Source organism: Triticum dicoccoides, chromosome 7A, assembly GCF_002162155.2.
Source record: "Triticum dicoccoides isolate Atlit2015 ecotype Zavitan chromosome 7A, WEW_v2.0, whole genome shotgun sequence".
Classification (NCBI taxonomy): Eukaryota; Viridiplantae; Streptophyta; class Magnoliopsida; order Poales; family Poaceae; genus Triticum; species Triticum dicoccoides.
The window spans coordinates 514,972,628-515,000,460 of NC_041392.1; the positions used below are offsets into that span (position 1 = coordinate 514,972,628).

The 27,833-nt window shown below is 44.1% G+C and overlaps 1 protein-coding gene across 2 annotated transcripts; it reads left to right on the plus strand.

Annotated features, from left to right (window-relative positions):
• The first annotated feature begins 18,084 nt into the window (after nucleotides 1–18,084).
• On the plus strand, nucleotides 18,085–24,936 carry LOC119331089. Of its 2 annotated transcripts, none has more exons than XM_037604266.1 (19): nucleotides 18,085–18,314; nucleotides 18,392–18,457; nucleotides 18,543–18,716; nucleotides 19,222–19,296; nucleotides 19,366–19,492; nucleotides 19,566–19,630; nucleotides 19,743–19,816; nucleotides 19,954–20,063; nucleotides 20,409–20,446; nucleotides 20,749–20,899; nucleotides 20,997–21,164; nucleotides 21,376–21,450; nucleotides 21,580–21,716; nucleotides 22,671–22,740; nucleotides 22,825–22,871; nucleotides 23,537–23,719; nucleotides 23,828–23,959; nucleotides 24,062–24,205; nucleotides 24,408–24,936. In XM_037604266.1, exons 1-18 carry the CDS (start codon nucleotides 18,108–18,110, stop codon nucleotides 24,197–24,199), a joined length of 2,037 nt encoding a protein of 678 aa, XP_037460163.1. In that variant the 5' UTR covers nucleotides 18,085–18,107; the 3' UTR covers nucleotides 24,200–24,205; nucleotides 24,408–24,936. The 2 variants fall into 2 exon arrangements, with proteins under 2 accessions (XP_037460163.1, XP_037460164.1); XM_037604267.1 differs by having other exon boundaries at nucleotides 24,413–24,936.
• Nucleotides 24,937–27,833: the final 2,897 nt, after the last annotated feature.

The window sequence follows — 27,833 nt, forward strand, 5'->3', positions numbered from 1 at the left end:
CAAGAAGAAAAGCAAGCAAGTTGCTGATCAGGAGAAGAAACCCAAGTCTGGACCTAAGCCTGAAACTGAGTGCTTCTACTGCAAGCAGACTGGTCACTGGAAGCGGAACTGACCCAAGTATTTGGCGGATAAGAAGGATGGCAAGGTGAACAAAGGTATATGTGATATACATGTTATTGATGTGTACCTTACTAGAGCTCGCAGTAGCACCTGGGTATTTGATACTGGTTCTGTTGCTAATATTTGCAACTCGAAACAGGGACTACGGATTAAGCGAACACTGGCAAAGGACGAGATGACGATGCGCGTGTGAAATGGTTCTAAAGTCGATGTGATCGCGGTCGGCACGCTACCTCTACATCTATCTTCGGGATTAGTATTAGACCTAAATAATTGTTATTTGGTGCCAGCGTTGAGCATGAACATTATATCTGGATCTTGTTTAATGCGAGACGGTTATTCATTTAAATCAGAGAATAATGGTTGTTCTATTTATATGAGTAATATCTTTTATGGTCATGCACCTTTGAAGAGTGGTCTATTTTTGATGAATCTCGATAGTAGTAACACACATATTCATAATGTTGAAGCCAAAAGATGCACAGTTGATAATGATAGTGCAACTTATTTGTGGCACTGCCGTTTAGGTCATATCGGTGTAAAGCGCATGAAGAAACTCCATACCGATGGACTTTTGGAACCTCTTGATTATGAATCACTTGGTACTTGCGAACCATGCCTTATGGGCAAGATGACTAAAACACCATTCTCTGGTACAATGGAGAGAGCAACAGATTTGTTGGAAATCATACATACAGATGTATGTGGTCCGATGAATGTTGAGGCTCGTGGCGGATATCGTTATTTTCTCACCTTGACAGATGATTTAAGCAGATATGGGTATATCTACTTAATGAAGCATAAGTCTGAAACATTTGAAAAGTTCAAAGAATTTCATAGTGAAGTTGAAAATCATCGTAACAAGAAAATAAAGTTTCTGCGATCTGATCGTGGAGGAGAATATTTGAGTTACGAGTTTGGTCTACATCTGAAACAATGCGGAATAGTTTCGCAACTCACGCCACCCGGAACACCTCAGCGTAATGGTGTGTCCGAACGTCGTAATCGTACTTTACTTGATATGGTGCGATCTTTGATGTCTCTTACAAATTTACCGCTATCATTTTGGGGTTATGCTTTAGAGACGGCCGCATTCACGTTAAATAGGGCACCATCAAAATCCGTTGAGACGACACCTTATGAACTATGGTTTGTCAAGAAACCAAAGTTGTCGTTTCTTAAAGTTTGGGGCTGTGATGCTTATGTGAAAAAGCTTCAACCTGATAAGCTCGAACCCAAATCGGAGAAATGTGTCTTCATAGGATACCCAAAGGAGACTGTTGGGTACACCTTCTATCACAGATCCGAAGGCAAGACATTCGTTGCTAAGAATGGATCCTTTCTAGAGAAGGAGTTTCTCTCGAAAGAAGTGAGTGGGAGGAAAGTAGAACTTGACGAGGTAACTGTACCTGCTCCATTATTGGAAAGTAGTACATCGCAGAAACCTGTTTCTGCGACACCTACACCAATTAGTGAGGAAGCTAATGATAATGATCATGAAACTTCAGAACAAGATACTACTGAACCTCGTAGATCAACCAGAGTAAGATCCGCGCTAGAGTGGTACGGTAATCCTGTTCTGGAAGTCATGCTACTAGATCATGATGAACCTACGAACTATGAAGAAGCGATGGTGAGCCCAGATTCCGAAAAATGGCTTGAAGCCATGAAATCTGAGATGGGATCCATGTATGAGAACAAAGTATGGACTTTGGTTGACTTGCCCGATGATCGGCAAACAATTGAGAATAAATGGATCTTTAAGAAGAAGACTGACGCTGACGGTAATATTACTGTCTACAAAGCTCGACTTGTCGCAAAAGGTTTTCGACAAGTTCAAGGGGTTGACTACGATGAGACCTTCTCACCCGTAATGATGCTTAAGTCTGTCCGAATCATGTTAGCAATTGCCGCATTTTATGATTATGAAATTTGGCAGATGGATGTCAAAACTGCATTCCTGAATGGATTTCTGGAAGAAGAGTTGTATATGATGCAACCGGAAGGTTTTGTCAATCCCAAGGGAGCTAACAAAGTGTGCAAGCTCCAGCGATCCATTTATGGACTCGTGCAAGCCTCTCGGAGTTGGAATAAATGCTTTGATAGTGTGATCAAAGCATTTGGTTTTATACAGACCTTTGGAGAAGCCTGTATTTACAAGAAAATGAGTGGGAGCTCTGTAGCATTTCTGATATTATATGTGGATGACATATTACTGATTGGAAATGATATAGAATTTCTGGATAGCGTAAAGGGATACTTGAATAAAAGTTTTTCAATGAAAGACCTCGGTGAAGCTGCTTACATATTAGGCATAAAGATCTATAGAGATAGATCAAGACGCTTAATTGGACTTTCACAAAGCACATACCTTGACAAGATTTTGAAGAAGTTCAAAATGGATCAAGCAAAGAAAGGGTTCTTGCCTGTGTTACAAGGTGTGAAGTTGAGTCAGACTCAATGCCCGACCACTGCAGAAGATAGAGAGAAAATGAAAGATGTTCCCTATGCGTCAGCCATAGGCTCTATCATGTATGCAATGCTGTGTACCAGACCTGATGTGTGCCTTGCTATAAGTCTAGCAAGGAGGTACCAAAGTAATCCAGGAATGGATCACTGGACATCGGTCAAGAACATCCTGAAGTACCTGAAAAGGACTAAGGATATGTTTCTCATATATGGAGGTGACAAAGAGCTCATCGTAAACGGTTACGTTGATGCAAGCTTTGACACTGATCCGGACGATTCTAAATCGCAAACCGGATACGTGTTTACATTAAACGGTGGAGCTGTCAGTTGGTGCAGTTCTAAACAGAGCGTCGTGGCGGGATCTACGTGTGAAGCGGAATACATAGTTGCTTCGGAAGCAGCGAATGAAGGAGTCTGGATGAAGGAGTTCATATCCGATCTAGGTGTCATACCTAGTGCATCGGGTCCAATGAAAATCTTTTGTGACAATACTGGTGCAATTGCCTTGGCAAAGGAGTCCAGATTTCAAAAGATAACCAAGCACATCAAGAGATGCTTCAATTCCATCCGGGATCTAGTCCAGGTGGGAGACATAGAGATTTCCAAGATACACACGGATCTGAATGTAGCAAACCCGTTGACTAAGCCTCTTCCACGAGCAAAACATGATCAGCACCAAGGCTCCATGGGTGTTAGAATCATTACTGTGTAAACTAGATTATTGACTCTAGTGCAAGTGAGAGACTGAAGGAAATATTCCCTAGAGGCAATAATAAAGTTATTATTTATTTCCTTATATATCATGATAAAAGTTTATTATTCATGCTAGAATTGTATTAACCGGAAACATAATACATGTGTGAATATATAGACAAACAAAGTGTCACTAGTATGCCTCTACTAGACTAGCTTGTTAATCAAAGATGTTATGTTTCCTAACCATGGACAAAGAGTTGTCATTTGATTAACAGGATCACATCATTAGATGAATGATCTGATTGACATGACCCATTCTATTAGCTTAGCACCCGATCGTTTAGTATGTTGCTATTGCTTTCTTCATGACTTATACATGTTCCTATGACTATGAGATTATGCAACTCCCGTTTGCCGGAGGAACACTTTGTGTGCTACCAAACATCACAACGTAACTGGGTGATTATAAAGGAGCTCTACAGGTGTCTCCAAAGGTACATGTTGGGTTGGCGTATTTCGAGATTAGGATTTGTCACTCCGATTGTCGGAGAGGTATCTCTGGGCCCTCTCGGTAATGCACATCACATAAGCCTTGCAAGCATTGCAGCTAATAAGTTAGTTGTGAGATGATGTATTACGGAACAAGTAAAGAGACTTGCCGGTAACGAGATTGAACTAGGTATGGGATACCGACGATCGAATCTCGGGCAAGTAACATACCGATGACAAAGGGAACAACGTATGTTGTTATGCGGTCTGACCGATAAAAGATCTTCGTAGAATATGTAGGAGCCAATATGAGCATCTAGGTTCTGCTATTGGTTATTGACCGGAGACGTGTCTCGGTCATGTCTACATTGTTCTCGAACCCGTAGGGTCCGCACGCTTAAGGTTTCGATGACAATTATATTATGAGTTTATGAGTTTTGATGTACCGAAGTTAGTTCGGAGTCCCGGATGTGATCACGGACATAACGAGGAGTCTCAAAATGGTCGAGACATAAAGATTGGTAAATTGGACAGCTATATTCGGACACCGGAAGTGTTCCGGGGAAGTTTCGGATAAAACCGGAGCATCGGGGGGTTACCGGACCCCCCCGGGGGGTTAATGGGCCTCATGGGCCTAAAGTGGAGAAGAGGAGGGGCTGCCAGGGCAGGCCGCGCGCCCCCTCTCCCCCTAGTCCGAATTGGACAAGGAGGGAGGGGCGGCGCCCCCCCTTTTTCCTTCTCTCCTTCCCCCTCTCCTACTTGGACAAGGAAAGGGAGGGGAGTCCTACTCCCGGTAGGAGTAGGACTCCTCCTGCGCGCCTCCTACTAGGGCCGGCCGCACCCCCCCTTGGATCCTTTATATACGGAGGCAAGGGGCACCCCTAGACACACAAGTTGATCCACGTGATCATATTCTTAGCCGTGTGCGGTGCCTCCTTCCACCATAGTCCTCGATAATATTGTAGCGGTGCTTAGGCGAAGCCCTGCGACGGTAGTACATCAAGATCGTCACCACGTCGTCGTGCTGACGAAACTCTTCGCCGACACTTTGCTGGATCGGAGTCCGGGGATCGTCATCGAGCTGAACGTGTGCTAGAACTCGGAGGTGCCGTAGTTTCGGTGCTTGATTGGTCGGGCCGTGGAGACGTACGACTACATCAACCAAGTTAACGCTTCCGTTGTCGATCTACAAGGGTACGTAGATCACACTCTCCCCCTCTCGTTGCTATGCATCACCATGATCTTGCGTGTGCGTAGGAATTTTTTTGAAATTACTACGAAACCCAACAAAAATTGCTACTGTCCTACAAAAATCTGCTCTTGGAGGCCCAACACGTGTCTACAAGAATAAAGTTGCGTAGGAGACATCAAGCTCTTTTCTGGCGCCGTTGCCGGGGAGGTGAGTGCTACCTCTTGAGCATGCGTTGGTTTTCCCTTGAAGAGGAAAGGGTGATGCAGCAAAGCAGCGTAAGTATTTCCCTCAGTTTTAGAGAACCAAGGTATCAATCCAGTAGGAGACCACACGCGAGTCACCTCGTACCTACACAAACAAATAAGAACCTTGCAACCAACGCGAAAAAGGGGTTGCCAATCCCTTCACGACCACTTGCAAGAGTGAGATCTGATAGAGATAATAATAACAAGATAAATATTTTTGGTATTTTTATGATATAAATTGAAAGTAAAGATTGCAAATAAAATAGATTGGAAACTTGTATGATGGAAAATAGACCAGGGGGCCATATGTTTCACTAGTGGCTTCTCTCGAGATAGCATAAGTATTACGGTGGGTGAACAAATTACTGTCGAGCAATTGATAGAATTGAGCATAGTTATGAGAATATCTAGGTATGATCATGTATATAGGCATCACGTCCGTGAAAAGTAGACCGACTCCTTCCTGCATCTACTACTATTACTCCACACATCGACCGCTATGCAACATGCATCTAGAGTATTAAGTTCATAAGAATGGAGTAACGCTTTAAGCAAGATGACATGATGTAGAGGGATAAACTCATGCAATATGATATAAACCCCATCTTTTTATCCTCGATGGCAACAATACAATACGTGTTGTTTCCCCTACTGTCACTGGGATCGAGCACCGCAAGATTGAACCCAAAGCTAAGCACTTCTCCCATTGCAAGCAAGATCAATCTAGTAGGCCAAACCAAACTGATAATTCAAAGAGACTTGCAAAGATAACCAATCATACATAAAAGAATTCAGAGAAGATTCAAATATTGTCCATATATAATCTTGATCATAAACCCACAATTCATCGGATCTCGAGAAACACACCGCAAAAGAAGATTACATCGAATAGATCTCCAAGAAGATCAAGGAGGACTTTGTATTGAGATCCAAAGAGAGAGAAGAAGCCATCTAGCTAATAACTATGGAAACGAAGGTCTGAGCTAAACTACTCACACATCATCGAAGAGGCTATGGTGTTGATGTAGAAGCCCTCCGTGATCAATGCCCCCTCCAGCGGAGCGCCGGAAAAGGCCCCAAGATGGGATCTCACGGGTACAGAAGGTTGCGGCGGTGGAATTAGGTTTTCGTGGTGCCCTCTGATGTTTTCAGGGTACGTAAGTATATATAGGAGGAAGAAGTAGGTCGGTGGAGCCACGAGGGGCCCACGAGGGTGGAGGGCGCGCCCAGGGGCGTAGCCGCGCCCCCTGCCACGTGGCTTCCCCGTTGGTTGCTTGACGTCCACTCCAAGTCCTCTGGATCACATTTGTTCCAAAAATCACGCTCCCGAAGGTTTCATTCCGTTTGGACTCCCTTTGATATTCTTTTTCTGCGAAACACTGAAATAGGCAAAAAAAACGACAATTTGAGTTCGGCCTCCGGTTAATAGGTTAGTCCCAAAAATAATATAAAAGCGTATAAATAAGCCCATTAAACATCCAAAACAGAATATATAATAGCATGGAACAATAAAAAATTATAGACATGTTGGAGATGTATCAGCCACTCATAGGGAGGACAATCAAATAACACCTCATGTTTCAAATTTGTTACACAACGGTTACCATACGAGCATGCTACGGGACTTGCAATATTCAACACAAGTATTTCTCAAATTCACAACTACTCAACTAGCACACTCTAATATTACCATCTTTATATCTCAAAACAATTATCAAGTACCAAACTTCTCATAGTATTCAATGCACTTTCTATGATAGTTTTTATTATACCCATCTTGGAGGCCTATCATATTAGGACTAATTTCATAACCAAAGAAAATTACCATGCTGTTCTAAAGGAATCTAAAAATAATATAAGTGAAGCATGAGAGATCAATAATTTCTATAAAACAAAACCACCACCGTGCTCTAAAAGATATAAGTGAAGCACTAGAGCAAAATTATCTAGCTCAAAAGATATAAGTGAAGCACATAGAGTATTCTAATAAATTCCAATTCAAGTGTGTCTCTCCCAAAAGGTGTGTACAGCAAGGATGGTTGTGGTAAACTAAAAATCAAAGACTCAAATCATACAAGACGCTCCAAGCAAAACACATATCATGTGGTGAATAAAAATATAGCCTCAAGTAAAGTTACCGATAGAAGAAGACGAAAGAGGGGATGCCTTCCGGGGCATCCCCAAGCTTAGGATTTTGGTTGTCCTTGGATTTTACCTTGGGGTGCCTTGGGCATCCCCAAGCTTAGGCTCTTTTCACTCCTTATTCCATAATCCATCAAATCTTTACCCAAAACTTGAAAACTTCACAACACAAAACTTAAACAGAAAATTTCATGAGCTCCGTTAGTATAAGAAAACAAACCACCACTTAAGGTACTGTAATGAACTCATTATTTATTTATATTGGTGTTAAACCTACTGTATTCCAACTTCTCTATGGTTCATAACCTCCGATACTAGCCATAGATTCATCAAAATAAGCAAACAACACGCGAAAAACAGAATCTGTCAAAAACAGAACAGTCTGTAGTAATCTGTAGGTTTCGAATACTTCTGTAACCCCAAAAATTCTATAATAAATTTCTGGACGTGATGAATTTATCTATTAATCATCTGCAAAAAGAATCAACCTAATCTCACTCTCTAGTAAAAATGGTAGCAAATCTCGTGAGCGCTAATGTTTCTGTTTTTTACAGCAAGATCGCTAAAACTTCCCCCAAGTCTTTCCCAAAGGTTCTACTTGGCACAAACACTAATTAAAAGCATAAAACCACATATAAACAAAGGATAGATGAATTATTTATTACTAAATAGAACCAAAAATCAAGGAACAAAAATAAAATTGGGTTGCCTCCCAGCAAGCGCTATCGTTTAACGCCCCTAGCTAGGCATAAAAGCAAGAATAGATCTAGGTGTTATCATCTTTTGTTTTTTTTAGCAGAGTCATGCTCGAATCCGGGAGGTTCTTTAAGTTTCCCATCATATTCGGAAATTTTTAGATCTAAAGGATCCAACCGCTTATTGCAAAGGGTAATCAACATATTCATGCGGTGAAGGTTTCCGCTAACACTCTTAAGAGGTTCAAGAGACTTCTGTAAAATTTTCGTTACTTCGCAAATCTTTTCAAAAACTTGTGTCTCTTCCTGGGTATGATGTGACCCCTTATGTTGAGTTAGTGCTCCCACTATTCCCTCTATGATTTCATGAGCAATACTGGATCAATTTCGATAAAATTCCCTTTGGCAACGCAATCCAAGAGTTGTCTATGCAACATATCTAGCCCAACATAAAAATTGCGAAGTAAAATTCTAAAATTCACCTCTAGGGTGCAATTATGATAAGATTCCAACATCCTAAACCAAGCATCTTTTAAATTTTCTCCTTATCTTTGTTTGAAGTGAAGAACTTCAAATTCTGAGACAAAGGGGCAGATAAGGGACTAGCCATGACGGCACACGAGACACAAGGAACAAGCGAAAAAAAGACGAACGGAAAGAGAGGGCGAATAAAACGGAAAGGGTGAAGTGGGGGAGAGAAAAAACGAGAGGCAAATGGCAAATAATGTAATGCGAGGGATAAGAGTTTATGATGGGTACTTGGTATGTCTTGACTTGTGCATAGATCTCCCCGGCAACGGCGCGAGAAATCCTTCTTGCTACCTCTTGAGCACTGCGTTGGTTTTCCCTTGAAGAGAAAAGGGTGATGCAGTAAAGTAGCGTAAGTATTTCCCTCAGTTTTTGAGAACCAAGGTATCAATCTAGTAGGAGACTACACGCAAGTCCCTCGTACCTACACAAACAAATAAGAACCTCGCAACCAACGCGATAAAGGGGTTGTCAATCCCTTCACGGTCACTTACGAGAGTGAGATCTGATAGAGATAATAATAATAAGATAAATATTTTTGGTATTTTTATGATATAGATTGAAAGTAAAGATTGCGAAATAAAATAGATTGGAAACTTATATGATAAAAGATAGACCCGGGGGCCATAGGTTTCACTAGTGGCTTCTCTCAAGATAGCATAAGTATTACGGTGGTGAACAAATTACTGTCGAGCAATTGATAGAAAAGTGCATAATTATGAGAATATCTAGGCATGATCATGTATGTAGGCATCACGTCCGCGACAAGTAGACCGAAACGATTTTGCATCTACTACTATTACTCCACACATCGACCGCTATCCAGCATGCATCTAGAGTATTAAGTTTAGAAGAACAAAGTAAGATGACATGATGTAGAGGGATAAACTCAAGCAATATGATATAAACCCCATCTTCTTATCCTCGATGGCAACAAGACAATACGTGCCTTGCTGCCCCTGTTGTCACTGGGAAAGGACACCGTAATATTGAACCCAAAGCTAAGCAGTTCTCCCATTGCAAGAAAGATTAATCTAGTAGGCCAAACCAAACTGATAATTCGAAGAGACTTGCAAAGATAACCAATCATACATAAAAGATTTCAGAGGAGAATCAAATATTGTTCATAGATAAACTTGATCATAAACCCACAATTCATCAGATCTCGACAAACACACCGCAAAAAGAGTTACATCGAATAGATCTCCAAGAAGATCGAGGAGAACTTTGTATTGAGATCCAAAGAGAGAGAAGAAGCCATCTAGCTAATAACTATGGACCCGAAGGTCTGAGGTAAACTACTCACACATCATCGGAGAGGCTATGGTGTTGATGTAGAAGCCCTCCGTGATTGATTCCCCCTCCGGTGGAGCTCCGGAAAAGGCCCCAAGATGGGATCTCTTGGGTACAAAAGGTTGCGGCAGTGGAAATAGGGTTTCATGGTGCTCCTGGATGTTTTCAGGGTATATGGATATATATATATAGGAGGAAGAAGTAGGTCGGTGGAGCCACAAGGGGCCCACGAGGGTGGGGGCGCGCCCGGGGGGCAGGTGTGCCTCCCTCCCTCGTGGCCTCCTCGTTGATTTCTTGACGTCCACTCCAGGTCCTCTGGATCATGTTTGTTCCAAAAATAACTCTCCCGAAGGTTTCATTCCGTTTGGATTCCATTTGATATTCCTTTTCTGCCAAACACTGAAATAGGCAAAAAACAGCAATTTGCACTGGCCTTGGGTTAGTAGGTTAGTCCCAAAAATAACATAAAAGTGTATAAATAAGCCCATTAACATCCAAAACAGATAATATAATAGCATGGAACAATCAAAAATTATAGATACATTGGAGGCATATCAGGGCACCCCCAGGTGCTGCTTTGGCCCATCAGGAGTCTTCTGGCCCATAAAAAATCCACAAAAAGTTTCACGGTGTTTGGACTCCGTTTGATATTGTTTTTCAGTGATGTAAGAAAAAAAGAAAAAAACAGCAACTGGCACTGGGTCAAAGGTTAGTCGATATAAAGTTGCTATAAAATGATTGTAAAACATCCAAGAATGATAATATATTGGCATGAATACTTCATAAATTATAGATACGTTGGAGACGTATCAGTTAGTTCGCAACAGTGGCGTCAGGAGCAAGGGGAAGAGAGGATGGATATCTAAGGCAGAGCTGGAAGAATGGGAGGAAATGCTCTCCCTCTGCCCTCTTTATACCCACCCGAGACAGCGAAACCGTGGCCTCGGCGAAGTGACACTTGCCCCATTTCCTCCACGATTTCCCATTTTGCGAGATACGACCGCGGGAATCCAGGCACGTTCATCATGACACGCCAGTCAATGTGAGACCAACGAGCATCGCACTAGTCTTCCTTCCAGTTATGATGGGATGGGATAAGGTGGGTTGGCGACGCCTCGATATCTAGAATGTATGTCACGGAGCTCCGACCTAGGATGCCACAACAACTCAGGACTCCGTATTTCGAGCAACAGTGGCTCTGAGAGGTCAGGAATAGGCAAGTCTCACGGGCGAACTCAAACCCCTAAGACTTAGTGTAACACAAAACATAAAGGAATGCCCAAATCCTCGAAGCCCCCACCAGCAACTCCGAAGTCATAAAGACAACGTCCAAGAAGCCAAATACTTGGCAGGCACGAAAACCCATTTGAAGCTAGACTCATCAGGTCAAGCCATAGTGATTGTCAAGATAAGAGGAGCCCGTCTAGGTTCTCATCCCTGGAGACCAAGATACTCTAATTCCAGACACGCTTGGGGGCTACTAACGGTGCAATACACCGATCCTATGCGGCTTGGACAGAGCCTGGCAATAGGAGAAGCTCAGATGCCAGGATAGAGCTCAGAGATAATCTTGGCATGCAAACTAAAATGAAGGCGACATGAGATCAGATAGATTCTTGTGTAAAGCCCTGTCGTCTAAGGCGGGGCTAGGGGTAGCCATTCCCATCTCCAACGTAGACTCAACTCTCGGTAGTCATATGCACATCTCCCTCGTAACCCTCTCGCACGAGGAACTCCACCATGAATACAAAATAGAAGAAGGATGCAGGGAATTACCTCAAATACGAGGGCCGGAACCTGGATACCCCCTTGTGCAATCTCCCCTCTGGCACCTTTGGCCGCATTAGCCATCCTACTGGGTACTGACGATTTTCCGAACTGAGAACGGTGCAGTGCAACATCACGCTATCTCCTGGGGTGTTGCTTCTAACGGCAACGTGTTAGCATCATAAGTTGTAGCAGCCAGGGGGGATGTGTGGATTGCGGCATCGTTCAAACATGGCATGGGGAGGAGGGGAGCAAGCCTCGATGGTGGTGACGGCCAGCTGTAGTGCTTTGTCCCGATCTGGATTGGAGGAGATGCGGGAGAGAGAGAGAGAGAGAGAGAGAGAGAGAGGGGGGGGGGAAGATGCTCTGCAGAGGGGACGCAGGGCTGGCAACTTTAGATCATTTTGCTTGTCAATGTTTGCCAACTGACGGGTAAAAAGAATGCTTGATCAAAATTTTGCCTAACTAAGTACTCCCTCTGTCCTATAATATAAGTGCGTTTTTTGTGTAAAAAGTGTTCTTATAGTATGGAACGAAGGGAGTATTTGGCAAGGAAAACTTGGGCTAAAACCTAACATACCCATATGGTTCCAGCTTTCGACGTATTACAACACAAAGGCAGGTAACAAGTAAGGGATTAATGAGAACATTTAGATTCAACCGACTGATTTCTCGGGAAATCACTCGGGTCGCTCGTGCTACACGTGGTCACTTGATCCCGTGACACCTCCCTTGTCCTTATCTCTTAGCCGATCGATCCTTCTTCCAGATCGAGCCGACCCCTTTTCGCCCTTTCTCACACACTCCTGTACGAGATGCGTCACAACTGTCGGCTGCTGCTGCAACCAGAACCCTGACGTCTCCTCTTCCCCTCCCGTAGCTCGACCTTCCCATTTCTTCGCCAAATCGAGTGTCGTCGACGCTGCCGAGACGCCGCGTAGCATCCATGGCTGAGAATGGGGGGAGATTTGCGACGGCGTTGCAACGCAACATCCATGGCGCTGCTCGCCGGCAACGGTGCTGCAACCCCGATACTTCAATGGAGCATCGTCGGCGCACGGTGTTGCGATGAAGCATCATCGGAGCCCGCCGGTGTTTCAATGGACCATCGCCGTGCCGCGGGGGTGCTTCAATGGAGCATCATGGGCCGCGAGGGATGCTGCGATTGGACGGCTTGCCAGGTAGTTGATCTTTTTCTAAGATCAACCGGCTGCCGGTGGGTTGGAACAAGCTGAATACAGACGACGCGTTCAAGGAGGAGGACGGGACGGGAGGAGCCGATATGATACTACGAAATCGTGAAGAACGTATCGTCTTTGCATCATGTCGTTTTCTTCATACATGTTCTAGCGTCCTTGAAGTGGAAGTTTCAGCATGTGCGGAAGGCATTGCACTCGCCTTGGAGTGGAGCATGGAGCCTTTTATCGTCGAAACAAACTGTTCTCTGGCTGCTCAAATCTAACATCTTCTATATCTAAATAGCTAGCCCCCACCAACATATTTCTCTCAACATGCAAGCATGCCACCTCATCATTCAACATGCATAAGGAAAGGCCCACCTCAACATGCCACTATTCATATTAAAAGTCCACTACAACATGCATGCATGTGAAATTTCATTTTATTATGCTATTTACATTTAATTCTTATATACTTTCAAAAACTATTGTTTCAAAAATTCATGTTCCATATAATCAAAATCTCATTGAAATATTGCAAACATTCCCGCAACAACGTGCGAAGTTGATCCCCACTACAACCCATTCTCTCACCATGCACACTGTCCACATTAGCAATCAACATGCAACCATCCACCTCAACAGTCTAGCCACATCATCGATTCCATCCTGTGATTTAGTTTTTCTTTTGTAAATAATACTAGGTCCATGGAAAAGACTCTCGGTCTCCCAAGGATGGCAACTCAGAAAAACATACGCAAGCACCCGAAGAGACATGATCAATCGTGGGATTCAAAGAGACATGATCGATAATTATTGGCATTCAAAGAGACATGATCGATCGTTTTATTTACCTTCTACATCAAAGAGACACCCGAAGAGCTAGTGCCTCCATGTCACTTAGAATCCCTTCATAAATATCTTGGTCGATTTAGCTGGAGGATCGGCGGCGCGCAAGGGGTCAGAGGACCGGAGTACCGGACCTCATCTCAGGGTTTCGCAACGAGCCTGTGCTGTCGCTCAAGTTGGCCATCTGCATCAGTGAGGAGTAGGAGGACAGAGAAGTAGGAGCGGTGACACGCAGGGATTGGGAGGACCGCATCTCCGAGCTCCCCAACGAGGTTGTGCTACCGCTCAAGTCGGCCATCTGCAGTGGCGCGCTCCCGTCGCGGTAGTGCAACCTCTCGGAGTAGTGGCGGCCCGTGTCTCATTGTTCTGCCTCCGATTCTTGCCGGGCGCGTCGTCGATGGCAGGGACGGGGGGCCAGCTCGCGGCCCTCGGAGCAGCGGCGGCCTGTGTGTCATCGCTCTGCCACTGCCTCCGAGTCTCGCCGAGCGCGTCGACGACGGCAAGGACGGGGACAGCTCGCGGCCCTCGACAGGTGAGAGCGTTTAGGCGAAACGAAGCTTGATTGGCCGCCGGAGAAAATAGATAGAACTGTAAAATCCACCATGCCCAATGCTTCAGTGACCTTGGCCATCTTCCATGCTCACTCATGTGTCGCACGCACCAGGGCAAGGTAGAATTAGATGCATGTCTCGGCTCGCCAGTTGTCCCGTCCCGTCGTTATCCTACAACAGCACCGCCAAGACGGCATATCCGGCTCCGTCGGCTGCGGCAGACTCAACGCCGTGGAGCGTGGCGATGCCCAGCGTGACGACCCACAACGTGGAGGATCGAGCAGTGCGATTCACCTGTGTTGTGTGGCTAGGATCTCGGCGAGGAGCATGCGGAGGTGGTGGCAGAGGAGACAGGGGAGCAGATCGAGGCGTGCGGTAGAAATGCCTGCGTCTTCCTCATGGTAAGAGGGGCGGTCAGAGAGCCTCCTCGGTTTTTCCCATGACTGAGCTTATTTTATTTTGTCAGGTTCCGTCGATGCTGCATAGGTGCTAGACGTCTTGCCTGACAAGGATAGTTATCGTTGTTGCAAAAATTGGTGATTCTTTGTTGCTGTATAGGCCTATTGCTGTTCGCAGTCTACATTGCTCTCATATCATTTAGAGAGCATAGGATTCTGATTAATTCTATTTGCTACATCAGAAAACTCAACATCGTAACTGTGCTGGAGCCTGGATGACATTGAACATGCATAATAATGTGCATTTACTGGGTTTCATGACATATGTATGATTATCTGAACATTTCAAGTAGTAGTATAACGTTATCTCATTTTGTTGATACTGTGGTTTCAACTATCGGCGCACTATTGCCGTTTTGCTGTGCTGCCGTTATACATTGGAGATCTCTATACATTGCCCTTTGGTTTTGTCAAAAGTAAAGAATGGTAAAAAGAAAAGTTACTTGCTATGCTTTCCGTCTATTTTCCCTTTGCACACTAGTAAGCATGCACGTGCAACGCACGACTGATTAATATGTTATTTTATATCCTAATTGAGCTTCTTGATGCCAGCGTTTTCAAGCATGGAGCGACATTTATTTTTTCTAGCTGCATCTGATACCATGCAAGATGGACACCACAAAAATCAAACCAAGAAAAGCAATATAGAAAGAAGTCTTACAAGGATACAAATCCATACTTCACAAGCTAGCCAAGGCAGCCGGAGTCGAGGTGTAAGGTGGATGTGCTTCTTCGGCCGCCTTCAATAACCCAGTCGCACTCATTGGCTAGATATGCTTAGCTGCACTGGATGATACAAATACATGGACTAAAGGGGCTAGTCCAATTAATTAGTAGGGACAAACCCAAGCAGATATAGCCGAGCTATCCAGACGCTGGGCAGTGATGCTTATTGTAGATCTTTTATATGATAAAAGCACATGTTTCCTCAAAAAAGAAATGAATGAACATAATTCCATTTATCATAATGGTTGTTCAGATTAGCAACCCCAAAGCCTTTATTTATCCTCATAATGCTCAGCTCCACTAAAATAAGTTGATGCATGAAAAACAACATTGCCTAATTCTTTATGGAAACAGCTGACCAACAAAAAAAAGTTTTGAAATAAAAATGTTCACAACTTGATGCTCGTCCCTCTCAGAGCTGACACCAAGAAAGAAAATTAGTTTTTATACACAGCTTATTAATGCCCCATTAGACGCCAATACTACATCAGGCTTAGAGCTGCTATACCTTCTGTCTTCAACAAGTCAAAAACTTACTGCGTGAGAGAAAAAAATAACTTAGATTTTTCAAAAGTATAGATAATGAATAGGCAAGAGCAGATAGGAAATAATCACCTGGGTGAGTCTGCTCATAGCTTAAGATGGTATGGGCATTAGTTAATGACAATCTAAATATTCGATAGCAGTGAAAGAGGAGGTACAAAATATTAAGATGCGGTCAATGAGCTGATACCTGCGTTTCAAAAAAGGGTAATATTCTTGGGCTGCTGTACTCTTTATTGATCACAGTAGAGATATACGTTGCTCTCTGCCTAAGCCTGCTAGGGATGATGTATGCAACATATTTCATATAGGGAAGTGGAAAACGGTAGAAAACACCCACGTACATCTTGAACAAAAAGATGTTGCCTATTCCCGCAAAAAAATGTTGCCAAGATAGAATGTTTTGCATGGCAAATCCAATACGTAAACTGCAAGCAAACAATAAACTTAGTTTGGTAATAATATCAAATTTGTATCCAGCCACCAAATGCACAAAGAAAATCAAACGCTTCTGACAATGTTCATCGTTCAACTGAGTCTCATATTGCGTGGCCGCTCGCCTCGGAAAGAAGATTAGCAGCAAGAAAGGACCGAAGGTGTAAATATGTCACTGTGCGAGAGAGAAAAATATTAGAGAGAGACAGAAAAAATGTACCTAGAGGTTGCATTCGTATTCGACTGGTTTTGGGGTGGATTATTGCTACGCGTGTTCCAGAATATGAATGGTTGCGTCGTCCCTTCTCCATTGGATGCATGCAGCTGATCACCAGCACTAACAGACGATTGACGATGGAGGCCGCCCGCCGGCAAGGGGAGGAGCACCTACCCACAAACAGCAGGAACGAAACGGCAGAATCGACAGCCAACGACATCGATACATCGGGGAAGAACCATGACCTAGGATAGGAGACGGCGAGCAAGGTCAAAGAAAGGTAGACATGGAGGCCTGGAGGGCCAGAGAGTCGCGCGGGGAGGAGATGCAGCGGGCGGAGCAGCACAAGGGACGGCGGCGGCGGTGAAACCCTATCGCTCGTGCGTTGAGAGGTGTCATTTTCCTCGAATAGTGACGTGAACAGTAGATCCGTGATTTTTTCACAATGTAACATGAATAGCAGGCCTGTAATTTTAGCACTCCTCCAGTCAGGTTTATTAGTCTTTTTGTGATCCTCAGATGATCCAGAAATGCAAACCGTCCGCGTAATTAATCAGCCCTTAATCACATGCATCCGCCTCACTCTTTCCTAGTGCGTGCCCCATGTGCTTCATTATATCTTTTCTCCATCCAATCTTTCCTTTTCTTGCGTGGTACGTAATCATCCTTTTTAATTCATCATTAATACCTGAGTAGACCGAACCAATCCATGATAATGCTGTTGCATGCAGGCCACAAATCACGCGAATCAATTTATTCCTTTATTTTCTGGTCGCGTGATATATGGCAGGGTTGTGGACGCGGAGGTTTTCAGCCTGGTGGAGTACGGTCAGCCTAGGTAAATTGCTAAGCGTACACCAGATCGCGATTAGATTAATGATAGCTGTTAGATTGAGTCGTCTGGGCTTAATCCTGTGGTGGTTATGTGTCCACGGACGTTTGCTTGGGTGCACGTAGAAAAGATAATGTTTGATTGTTTATTAGTAGTAGAGGAGTAGAGATAAACCATTTACCTTAAAAAAATCATTTATTTTGAACTTGAATTCACACGTTTTACTTGATTGCTTCATTTTAATCAGCACACTGTTGGTTCCTACTTTCATAACGTCCTACTTGATTCATTCAAAATGTTTCGCGACAACACATGCGGTATCATCTAGTGTTTACGGATGACGCGTCAAATAGATCTCCAGTGGCTGTGCTTTAGTTGAGGAAGAGAAACAACTGCTTAATTGTGGGCAGCACTCTTTGTCCAGAGGACTGTAACGAATCCCCTTGATTCAAATGAATTTATATTTCCCCGCAAAAAAAAAAAAACCCGGCTGATTTGTAGCAGCCGCCAAGGATTAAACACACGGACACTGAAAAGTAGATGTAACTCGGACTCAGCAGCCGTTGGATCTCCGGTTTTCGTTCCCCCGGTTGCATCCCGATCGCTGAAGTTATACTGAACCGGCATGTCGCCATTCTTCAGAGGTGCTGTTGCAGAAGATTCAGGGCCAGGCACACTCGCCATGTTCCGCAACAAGGTCCTCGTGCGCGCCGTCCCCGTCCCCTCCTCTTCCTCCTCCGCACCGTCGCCGCCGTTCCTCCTCCGCCAGGTCTCCTTCTCCGCCGCCGCTCCATCCCTCGACCTCGACATCCTCTGCTGCAGGCTGTCCCGCCGCCACCGTCTCGCGTGCCTCCCCCAGCCCCCAGCCGACGCCCTCGTGGTCTACCAGGTCTCGCTCGCTCAACTGCCTCGCTTCCGCTCGGTCCTTGGCGAAGAGATGTAACACGTGGGTTCCGATCACTGCAGAGATGCCAGTCTCGCGCGGCCGCCGAGGTGGCCTCCGAGATCGCGGCTGCCTTCACGGGCGCCTCGGTGAGCGTGTCCCTCACCTGCTCGACGTTTTGATGCTACGAGTATTTGCTGGTTAATTTAGTAATTTTGCGTCCTCCGTTGTAAGGTTGGCGAGGAGGAGGAGGTGGTGTGCTCAGGCGCGCTGGTTGCAAAAGCGGTTGAGTGTGGACTGCGATGTCTGACGCTTGAGCGTGGATGGAGCTTTGTCGGGGAGAGCATATACGCCCAGTCCACGTTTGCTGCCAGTGAGGAGAGGACTGATCTCTGCGTGTTGAATGTGGTATGATGTTTTTCACCCTGTTCACGTAGCTTTGGATTGCTGCATGTTGGTGTGTATATAAATGCCATGCCTATGATCTCCATATGCGGACATGATTGCGCATGTTGCTAAATTGACCGATTCAAGCCTGATCCAGAAATGGGTGGAAAACGGGTATGCAGAGCACATGGCCAAATCCCACGCAGTAGTTATCATTGTTTGGTCTGTACAGAAGCCAACTGCATTGTCTAAGCTTGATTAGAGCCAGCTTTATGCAGTCCGAATTAAATCAACTTTGCTGTACCAAGACCAACCTGTAGATTGCTGGGACACATGAATTTTTAGTTAACTTCAGAACTTAAGTGCCGTCTCTGCAACTGAAGTGTTCATCCCTTCATAAGTATCATGTGTACATCCTCTGGTTTGGCTACACTATTTCCGTTAATTGTCATTGTCTGTCTTAATACGAGCCTTTGATATCATATGATTTTGTAGCTTACCATCTTTGGTTGTCGAATTGGTACAGGAAGTCAGATCTGGACTAAATGATGATTATGAGTTTGTTGTCTCACCTGATGCATTTCGGTTTACTACACTTAAGGTATTCTTCATTGTTCATTGGGCGCCACAACACAAACTAGGTAAGTTAATTATTATGTATTGCTGCTAGATCTCAGATGTTGCTAGCTCCAATGTGATGGAAACGTTCCAACATATTAAGGAAGTAAGTTTGGATGGTTATAACCTCCAGACAGCTTGTGCAATTCTTCCAACATTACAGGAAGGCCATGTGATTGGTAAGCTAGAGTTTTAGTATTACTTGCTACATCATCTCATATTCTTCTCAAGATATTTGTTTTACTTTCATAGGTTTTAGTGAACTACCTCCTTCTGGACAGATCTTGGACAGCTTTACAAAGCTTTGCTCAGTTAAGGTGGTATATTTGGCATTTCCTACCATCATTTTTGATTTGGTATGCTTTCCCTCAGGAGTATTTCCTGCATTTAACATTTTTTTTCTCATTTCACAAATTTTGCGTTCTGCAGCATGGTTTGGAGATGAACTACAGTTATCATGCAGCAGTCAAACTGACATGCGGAGCTTCCTGCGAGAAGCAATGGTTATGATTTTTCAAGTACAATTGTACATTCAGTGCTGTTACAGTTGTTATTAACATGCTGATCATTATTATTTATCAGTTCCATGTCAACATGCATCTCATGTTCTGCTTTAATTACCTTTATCCAACTTATGTAGGTTGCCTTCTCCATTTGTCCTCCAAGGTCCGGGGCTTCAGCCTGCCCCAAAATCTGTTAGAGCATCAAAGGCAATGTCTTCCATGCGGTCTTTTACAGAATTGTTGAAAGGTGATGACTATTCTGTTGTCTGGTAGAAATATCCTCTACTAACTGTGAATTGGCATACATGCTTCTAGTTGTTGTAATCAGGAGTTGCTGAAAACCATGTTTCTCGGTGTTGTATGAGAGTTATGCATGGCAGTGTAGATATGTCTTAGCATTTAAATGTAAAAGACATATGGTATCTACAGGAGAATCATAAGTCTGGTCCCTTGGGATGTGTGTTCAGGTCCTATGTCGGATCATACTAATAATGTTGTTTATCTTTACTCAACGACTCTAGGGACTATTTTTTTAGAATGCAAGAAATAATAACTTTGTTGGATCATACCTGACGTTTGCTTCTTGTTCTAGCTTGGAATTTCTTTGGTCAGAGTCAACTAGTAATCAAGGTAATCAACTAACCTTTCAAGTAATTAGCGCTGCTGTCATTCAACGCATCATATCGTTTCCCTTTTCTTCACATCATACTATAATATGGTACAAAAATGCACGTTAAAGACTATTTATATTTTCTTTTTTGTACATATTGCTGTTCATGCAAGCACTTCACTTGTATTGATAAATCACGGCTATCCGTTTTAATATGAATTTGTCATTTTGAACTATGTGAACCTTTATCTGCCAGTATGTAATTATACGTATTGGGCATAGTAGGTCTCTGTTGTTTTTAAGGTGGGCTGTAATGTTGCAGGAACAACTGGTAGTTAACTGCACAGCTACTCTGCCTACTTGGGATAAAGCCACAAGTAAACTGGCAATGCACACTGCAAGAGCCGAAAATTCAGAGGATCTTCGTTTAGTTCATCCAGGTTTTATGGCCAAAGACCAATCATTGACTTTAGGTACGTTTTGTCGAACGAACTTGTTTGCCTGTATGGCTGAAATATTGATTCACCGCCTGTTTTGACTAAATGCATATGTATTTTCTACTATCACAAGACTTCCGGACCCCCAAACCAGCTGTCTTTTGCTCTTCGGTTGCCAAATTGTGCAATACCAAAGTTGAGATAGCTCAGTCTTTGGATGATGCTGGCACTGGCGATGACACACATTCCATCAAGCATGGTTGTCAATCAGAGTCTGTTGTCCTAACCAGTTCATTCAAATGTAAGACTAGATTTCTCTTCTTTTTCTTGGTTTTCATCGTTAGGAAATGCAAAAAAATAATTCAGGTTAATAAATCATGTTACTTATTCCTAATAGGTAATTATGCTAATTGAGTTTTATCTACGTAATTCATTAATTATGACGGTCTCATTTCCTTCACAGTAAAACTGAGAGTGACTGCAGTTCTTCTGTATTAAAATATCTTCTGCAGCACAAATAACATTATTGAAGCCTTCATTCAGCAGAAGTAAACGAGCAGATAAAAGCAAAACAAGCTGTTCTTCTGGTAAATATTATTACATTTGTCAATTTGTGTTTGTTGATCATCCCATAGTCAATTCATTTTCTTAGTTAGCAGATTCCTTTTACTAGAAAAAGAAACTACAATTTCACTCGGTACTATCTTTTGCATCAGAACAATCTGATGCTGATAGTTCAAACAGATCGAGTGAAACCAGCCTACCAAAATCGTCACTTGGAAGTTTTCCTAAAGCAAGCCATGCTAATCCTGTCGATTCATCATGTGCAAGTCTTCTCAAGCAAGTCATTCAGGTATACACTTACCCAAAAGGATATCCACACCTTTGATCTAGTGTGCTTGGATCATAGTTACCGGATGTGCTCCAACCATAGTCGAACTCTGATCTTGGTCGGGTTTTCATTCCCGGTTCATTGTACGATTCAGTAACAGGAGCCATGGTGGTTCGAAGCCACATCTCTGGGGCATCTAGGATTTGTAGCAGTGCTAATGCCAAGGCATGTTGCCATTGTGTCGCAAGTTGGAGCTGCGGTGGTTAGTCGCCACATCGCTGGGGTGTCTAAGATTCGTTGGCAATTAATTTCCCATATAGTAGAGGAAGCGGGTTGATTATACTGGAACACCATGTTGCAAACACCATGGAGTGATTTTCTTATGTCATATTTTCGCGCTAGATGCCTTCTTCTTTTTGTGGGACTATATATTATACTCCCTCCGCCCGGAAATACTTGTCGGAGATATGGATAAAAATGGATGTATCTAGAACTAAAATACGTCTAGATACATCCATTTCTCCGTCAAGTATTTTGGTACAGCGCTCCGCAAGGCGCTCAAATCTGTGGCACTTTTGGTACCGTGGATGATCTGGAAGCATAGAAATGCGTGTGTTTTCGACCATGTGTACCCATCGCTGAACGAGCTTGTAGACAGGATCAAAGACGAGACCAGATGTTGGGCAAAGGCTGGAGCTCAAGGGCTCAGGGTCGTTTTGCCATCATCCTGGGACGTGCACTGAGCCTCTGTTGTCTGTGTGTACAAACCGCCTCCTAGGAGGATGTAAATACCCTCTCTTTCCAATGCAATGAAACGCAAAGGCCATTTGCGTTTTCTCGAAAAAAAAGTATTTACGGACGGAGGGAGTAATAAACAAATTTATCTTACATACCCTGATTCGAACGTGGATTGGTACCAATGTGCTGTATTATTTATGGGACTCGAATTTTGAACGTGTCCCATCATCCTTGCAGACTTCTGTGAATCCTAAAAGGAAGCATGCAGAGATTCTAGAAAACAGTGGTGAAGGAGGAACTGTAAAAGGTATTACGAATCAGGGTAGTGTTCCAGACATATCAATTGTACTAACATGTACAGGAGATCTAATCATCCATATTTCTTGTGCAGTGCACCAAAAGGATTGTTGTGAAAAGAGGAACTTGGATACGAGGAAGATATGTCAATGCCCTTTATTTTATTTTCTCATATTATTTGCTATGTGAGAGAATACTGTTAATTCTAACAAATACTCCCTCCGTCCGAAAATACTTGTCATCAAAATGGATAAAAGGAGATGTATGTAGAACTAAAATACATCTAGATACATCCCCTTTTATCCATTTTGATGACAAGTATTTTCGGACGGAGGGAGTAAGAAGTTTCATAAAATAAGTACAATATATTTGTTTGCATAAGTAAATTTGGATCTTGTCGATACTATACGGGAATGAAAGCATCTTAAGGTGAGATATCTTGTACTTCAAATATAAAAGAATAAAAATGTTACTCAACAGATTAAAAACTGCTCAACGGGGAAGGGACACCAAGCCACTGAGTTTTTTTCGTAGTATTGTTGTTTTGTTGTGGGTGCATAAAACAAAAAATGTTCTGGACTGGGATTGAGGAAGGAAAATACCTATTTGCATCAGTTCTACAAAGTACCATCCGAATGGAAGCTGTTATCTAGGAATTCACGGAATTTGTCATTCTTTCTGCTTGACACTGCACATGCAATAGTTTGTGAATCGCAAACCTACTGGAATATTTGTAGCTGAACTTGAACACAATATAGTCTTAGTTGCCATTTCAGTAGTGCTAACTCAGATATTGTTGTGTTCACAGTAAAGATTGTGCACCTAATGTCCCGCAAGACACAGCATCAGTGCTACATATTCAGAAGGATGTGTTTAGAACAAAAGTAAAACCGACAAAATCAAAGTCTATGGTTGGCAAGAATGAGATAACTGCTGCAACAACTTCGAAAAGAAAGCCAGAAGTTGTCAAAGACGAGCTAACCAAAAAGGTGAGTTCCCTAATTTTCTTTTTATCGATGATAATCTCTGCGAACTGTTTAGTTATATATGAGGTGATTTCAACAATGAAGTTATAGTTCGGGATTAATTTTTTTCAGGCAATAGATCATCAAAAGGATGTTACTAACAAGGTGACAAAGGCAAAGCCAGGAAGTGTTAAGGATGAGTCAACTTCAATAACAAAGACAAAAACAAAGCCAGATGTTGATAAGGACGAGTTAACTGCAAAGGTGTTTGTCATTTATTTGTGTTTGAAAGAGGGCAAGCCAGATGTATATACTGCTTTAGGCATTAACTTAATAAATTAGTAACTTGACATAAAATGCTTTCAGGTGATAGATCATCATAAGCGAGGTCAGCTGCGTCTGCTTACAGTTGCTGATCTAAAGTGCTTTCTCAGTGCAAAAAAAGCAAAAGTTGGAGGTTCAAAGGAAGTGCTTATCCAAAGAGCAACTGAACTCCTTTCTTGACATTAGGTATTTCTGTTAACACCAAGTACTTCCAGCGTAAAATGTGCAGTATTGTGTTTGCAACATGGTGTTTCTGTACAATCAACCCGCTTCCACTACTCTGTGCTTATAATTCTAGTCTGTCTTCATGATATTCAACGTACTTTTTAGAAAACAACGTGCTTATAATTCCGTGGTTGAACTTAAGTTTTCTTTTGTCGCCATCTAGGACAGTGCAACAACTTATGGGAGCTACATGCTACACATAGTCGCCCACACCAACCACGGAAACCGGTTTGGCCCTACATTCTGGCTGGTGCCACAACAGATCATGGCTAGTAAATCACAGATAATATCTGAATGACAACAAACAATTTGTTGCTCTCTCTAGGGGGCGGGGGGACGGTGCTTGATCAAGATAATGGTTTTCCATAGACCAGTTCAAGTATTTACATAATTAATCAGTAGAATTGTTGATATCATAGTTATGTTTCATATGCGCTGATTAAGATCGATGGAGGGCACCTATTTCTGAGGTTCGCTAGTTACTGGTGCTCATCGCTCTCCAGCACGCATGGGAATTTGATGGAGAGATGCAAACAAAGACACTATTGGGCATGGTGGACCATGCGTAGAATGTTTACTCAAAATTCCAGTGAGGATCTTGTACTTACTAGTTTTGGTGTCTTCACCGAGATTCCAAACAACCATCAGAACGTGTGTGTCAAGTTTTCCTGGGACCGTGTACTTCTGTGTTCCTTGCGTTGTTTTTTTTGCAAACTTTTTTGTCTTCATCTATATTCTGCGGTTGGTTGGGAAGCTGCGAGATTGGCGAGAAATCCAGAGCTGCCTCCAAATGTTAACACGAAATATATAACGAGCCTTTTCACAAAAAATAGAGTATGCAACAATTCTTGTGAGTACTGACACGATGCATCTTCACGGCACCACTGCTGTCACCCATGGCGAGGTCGGGGAAGTCTTTTGTAAGTCAAAGAAGTAGTCAAACTTGTGGAAGCAAGCAGACTAAGGTGAGCTTTATATATTGGTCTGAAGCCCATACGACTCAAAACACAAAAGACATTTGATTTGGGCAGCTAGATACCGATGCTGCTAGCAACTGGAGTTGATTTTCCATCATAATTACGGTTCTACCCAAAAAATGTTGTAGAATCATGGTGACAGATTGGATATTATCTTACTCAATTAGTTCCTCCTACATTTTTAGTTGCTAAAGTAGTGATCTAAACGCTCTTATATTTCTTTACGGAGGGAGTACATCATAACTCTAAAAAATAGTAGCGCGTTCGCTTCGCATTTAGTTTTTGAACTGGAGCAAAACTATAATTTGAATTGTTGTCATGTTGTGAACCAGCATAGAAAACCGTCGCACATTTTCAACTAACATTTGTAACGAGACATATCCTATCATTAGCAGAATGAGGTATGATTGCAATTAGCCACCGATCCAATTCAAGTCATGATTATGGTTACCAGGAAACTGTATGAAGAGCACTCGCATGCTCCAAGGAGCCTCACGTATGTGTCAGGAAGCCCATCATCTCTCATCTTTGCGTATAGTTTATATTAATTGACCAGGCCGACTGATATGTGCATTCGATCTTCATCGCTCCGGCATACAATCTTAACTTCGTACACACACATAGTACTCCCACACTGATCTCATGTCTGCAATGTCCATCTGTTCTGATACGCAGTATCTCGAGAAATTAGTGTTGGATAGGTGCCCCCAACAACCACATATGCTAGAGTATATATATATGTGAGCACGTTGTTTGTGTTCTGATATCTTATGATTGAAAATGCTAGCTTGATGCTTGCCCAGTCGCCCTGATCTAACATGAAGTATCTCTGAGAAATTAGTGTTGTATAAGTGCCCCCAACAACCACATATACTAGAGCAGTATCTATATGTGTGAGCACATTGTTTGTGTTCTGACATCTTAAGATTGAAAACGCTTGCTCGCGATCGTGCTAGAACTTGGCAAAAATAGATGGAATCAAAGATGGTACATGGGAGAAGGATTCAAATGTGTCGAAGATGCTAAGAATAGGATACATCAGGATTAAAGCTAGATCAATTCGTGTCCATACTCCTATGCAATTGGTTTTCATTTGTGGATGAGGTGTGGTTTGAATTACAGACACCAATCGAAGCACTAGATTAAAGGAAACTACAAGTAGATGCACATTGGATTGTCGGACTGTTTCACTGTTATATATAGCATGAGTGTCTCAACTATGATCAGTTGGTAAGTTCGCTAGATATGCTTCCCGCTGATCCAGTGCATTCATATTAAAGCTCTCGTATATTGGACCATGATCAGAGAAAACTACATGTTTTTATCAAAAAAGGGTTTCCCCCCGCTTTGTATACAAAGCAACCAACCGAGACATCCAATGATAGGTGCTGGGGCGGAAACAGCGCAGTCACGCCCAAAAGAAAAGAAAGAGAAAACACAAGAGAAACAAATGCCGACAACAGCGGATCGACAAAAAACCGGAGAAGCCTCGTGGCCACTGCACCCACCAATGCCCACCAAGCTCCGAGCCTCCGAAGCACCGGTACCAATCAACACCTCTAAGAAGGGACGCGGCGATGACGGCGCTGTTGCCAAGGGTTTCCCCTGGTACGCGGCAAGGAGAGAGGAAGGGTAGCCCCGACGCCCTCCAGGAAGGTCCGGCGGCACCCACAAGCGCCACCGCGTCGGTATCGGCCAAGCCAACAGGGATTTCTCCTGATCCCAACCTCCACCTCAGGCACTCCAGAGCTCGCCACCAAACAGACCCTCACCCTGCGCCAACCTGGTCACGAAGCTTCCCACGCCGTCTCACCATGACACCGTGAAGCATGGTCTGCACAACGAAGAAGAGGAGCCGGGATTAGGGCAGCAGCACCGTCGGCACGCGGGAGGGCCCCACCTCCACCGTCAACGACGGTAGCTGATCGGACGCAATAGCAGGAACATACCAGGCCCGTGGCCGCATAGGCCCGGCCGGGATCTTCGAGGCCTGTAAAGTTCCCGCCTTCGTGCTGCAGCCGGCACGCAGTCGGCGCCACCGCCCCTGACCAAGCCGCTCCCCTGCCTCCCCGCACAGAGAGCCGCCAAGTGGAAGCACCACCACCACGCGCACCGCCGGCCACCACCACCAGGTCGCCGGACCGCCACTGGCCAAACCGCACCACCGCCGCACGCCCGTGACAGAGAGGGCCCAATGCAGCCGCCAGCAGCCCGAAGCCGGACCCCAGCCGCCGCCCACGCCGCCTGCCGCGGCGAGGTGCACACCACCGCGCAGCCAGCCACGCAGCGCCACACACCGCTAGGGGGCCGCGCGCCGCCACGCCGCGGTGCCCCGCGCCTGCACTCGAAGGAGGAGGAGCCCGCGCCGCCCCATCGCGCGGAGGAGGTAGAACACGCCCCGCCGCCACCGGCGCCGGTCGGGCTTTGCCCGGCCGCGCCCCCTGGCGGCGGCGAGGGAGGAGGATGGGAGGCTGACGGCGGGGGGATCTGGGCGCCCGGCCCGTCCGCCTCGCGGGTGGCGGCGCGGGGGGGATCACGGGAGGGAAGGGTTTTTTTGCACAACTTTTTTTTTGAAAGCTTCAGAAAACTACATGTTACCTGTTGGTCAGTTG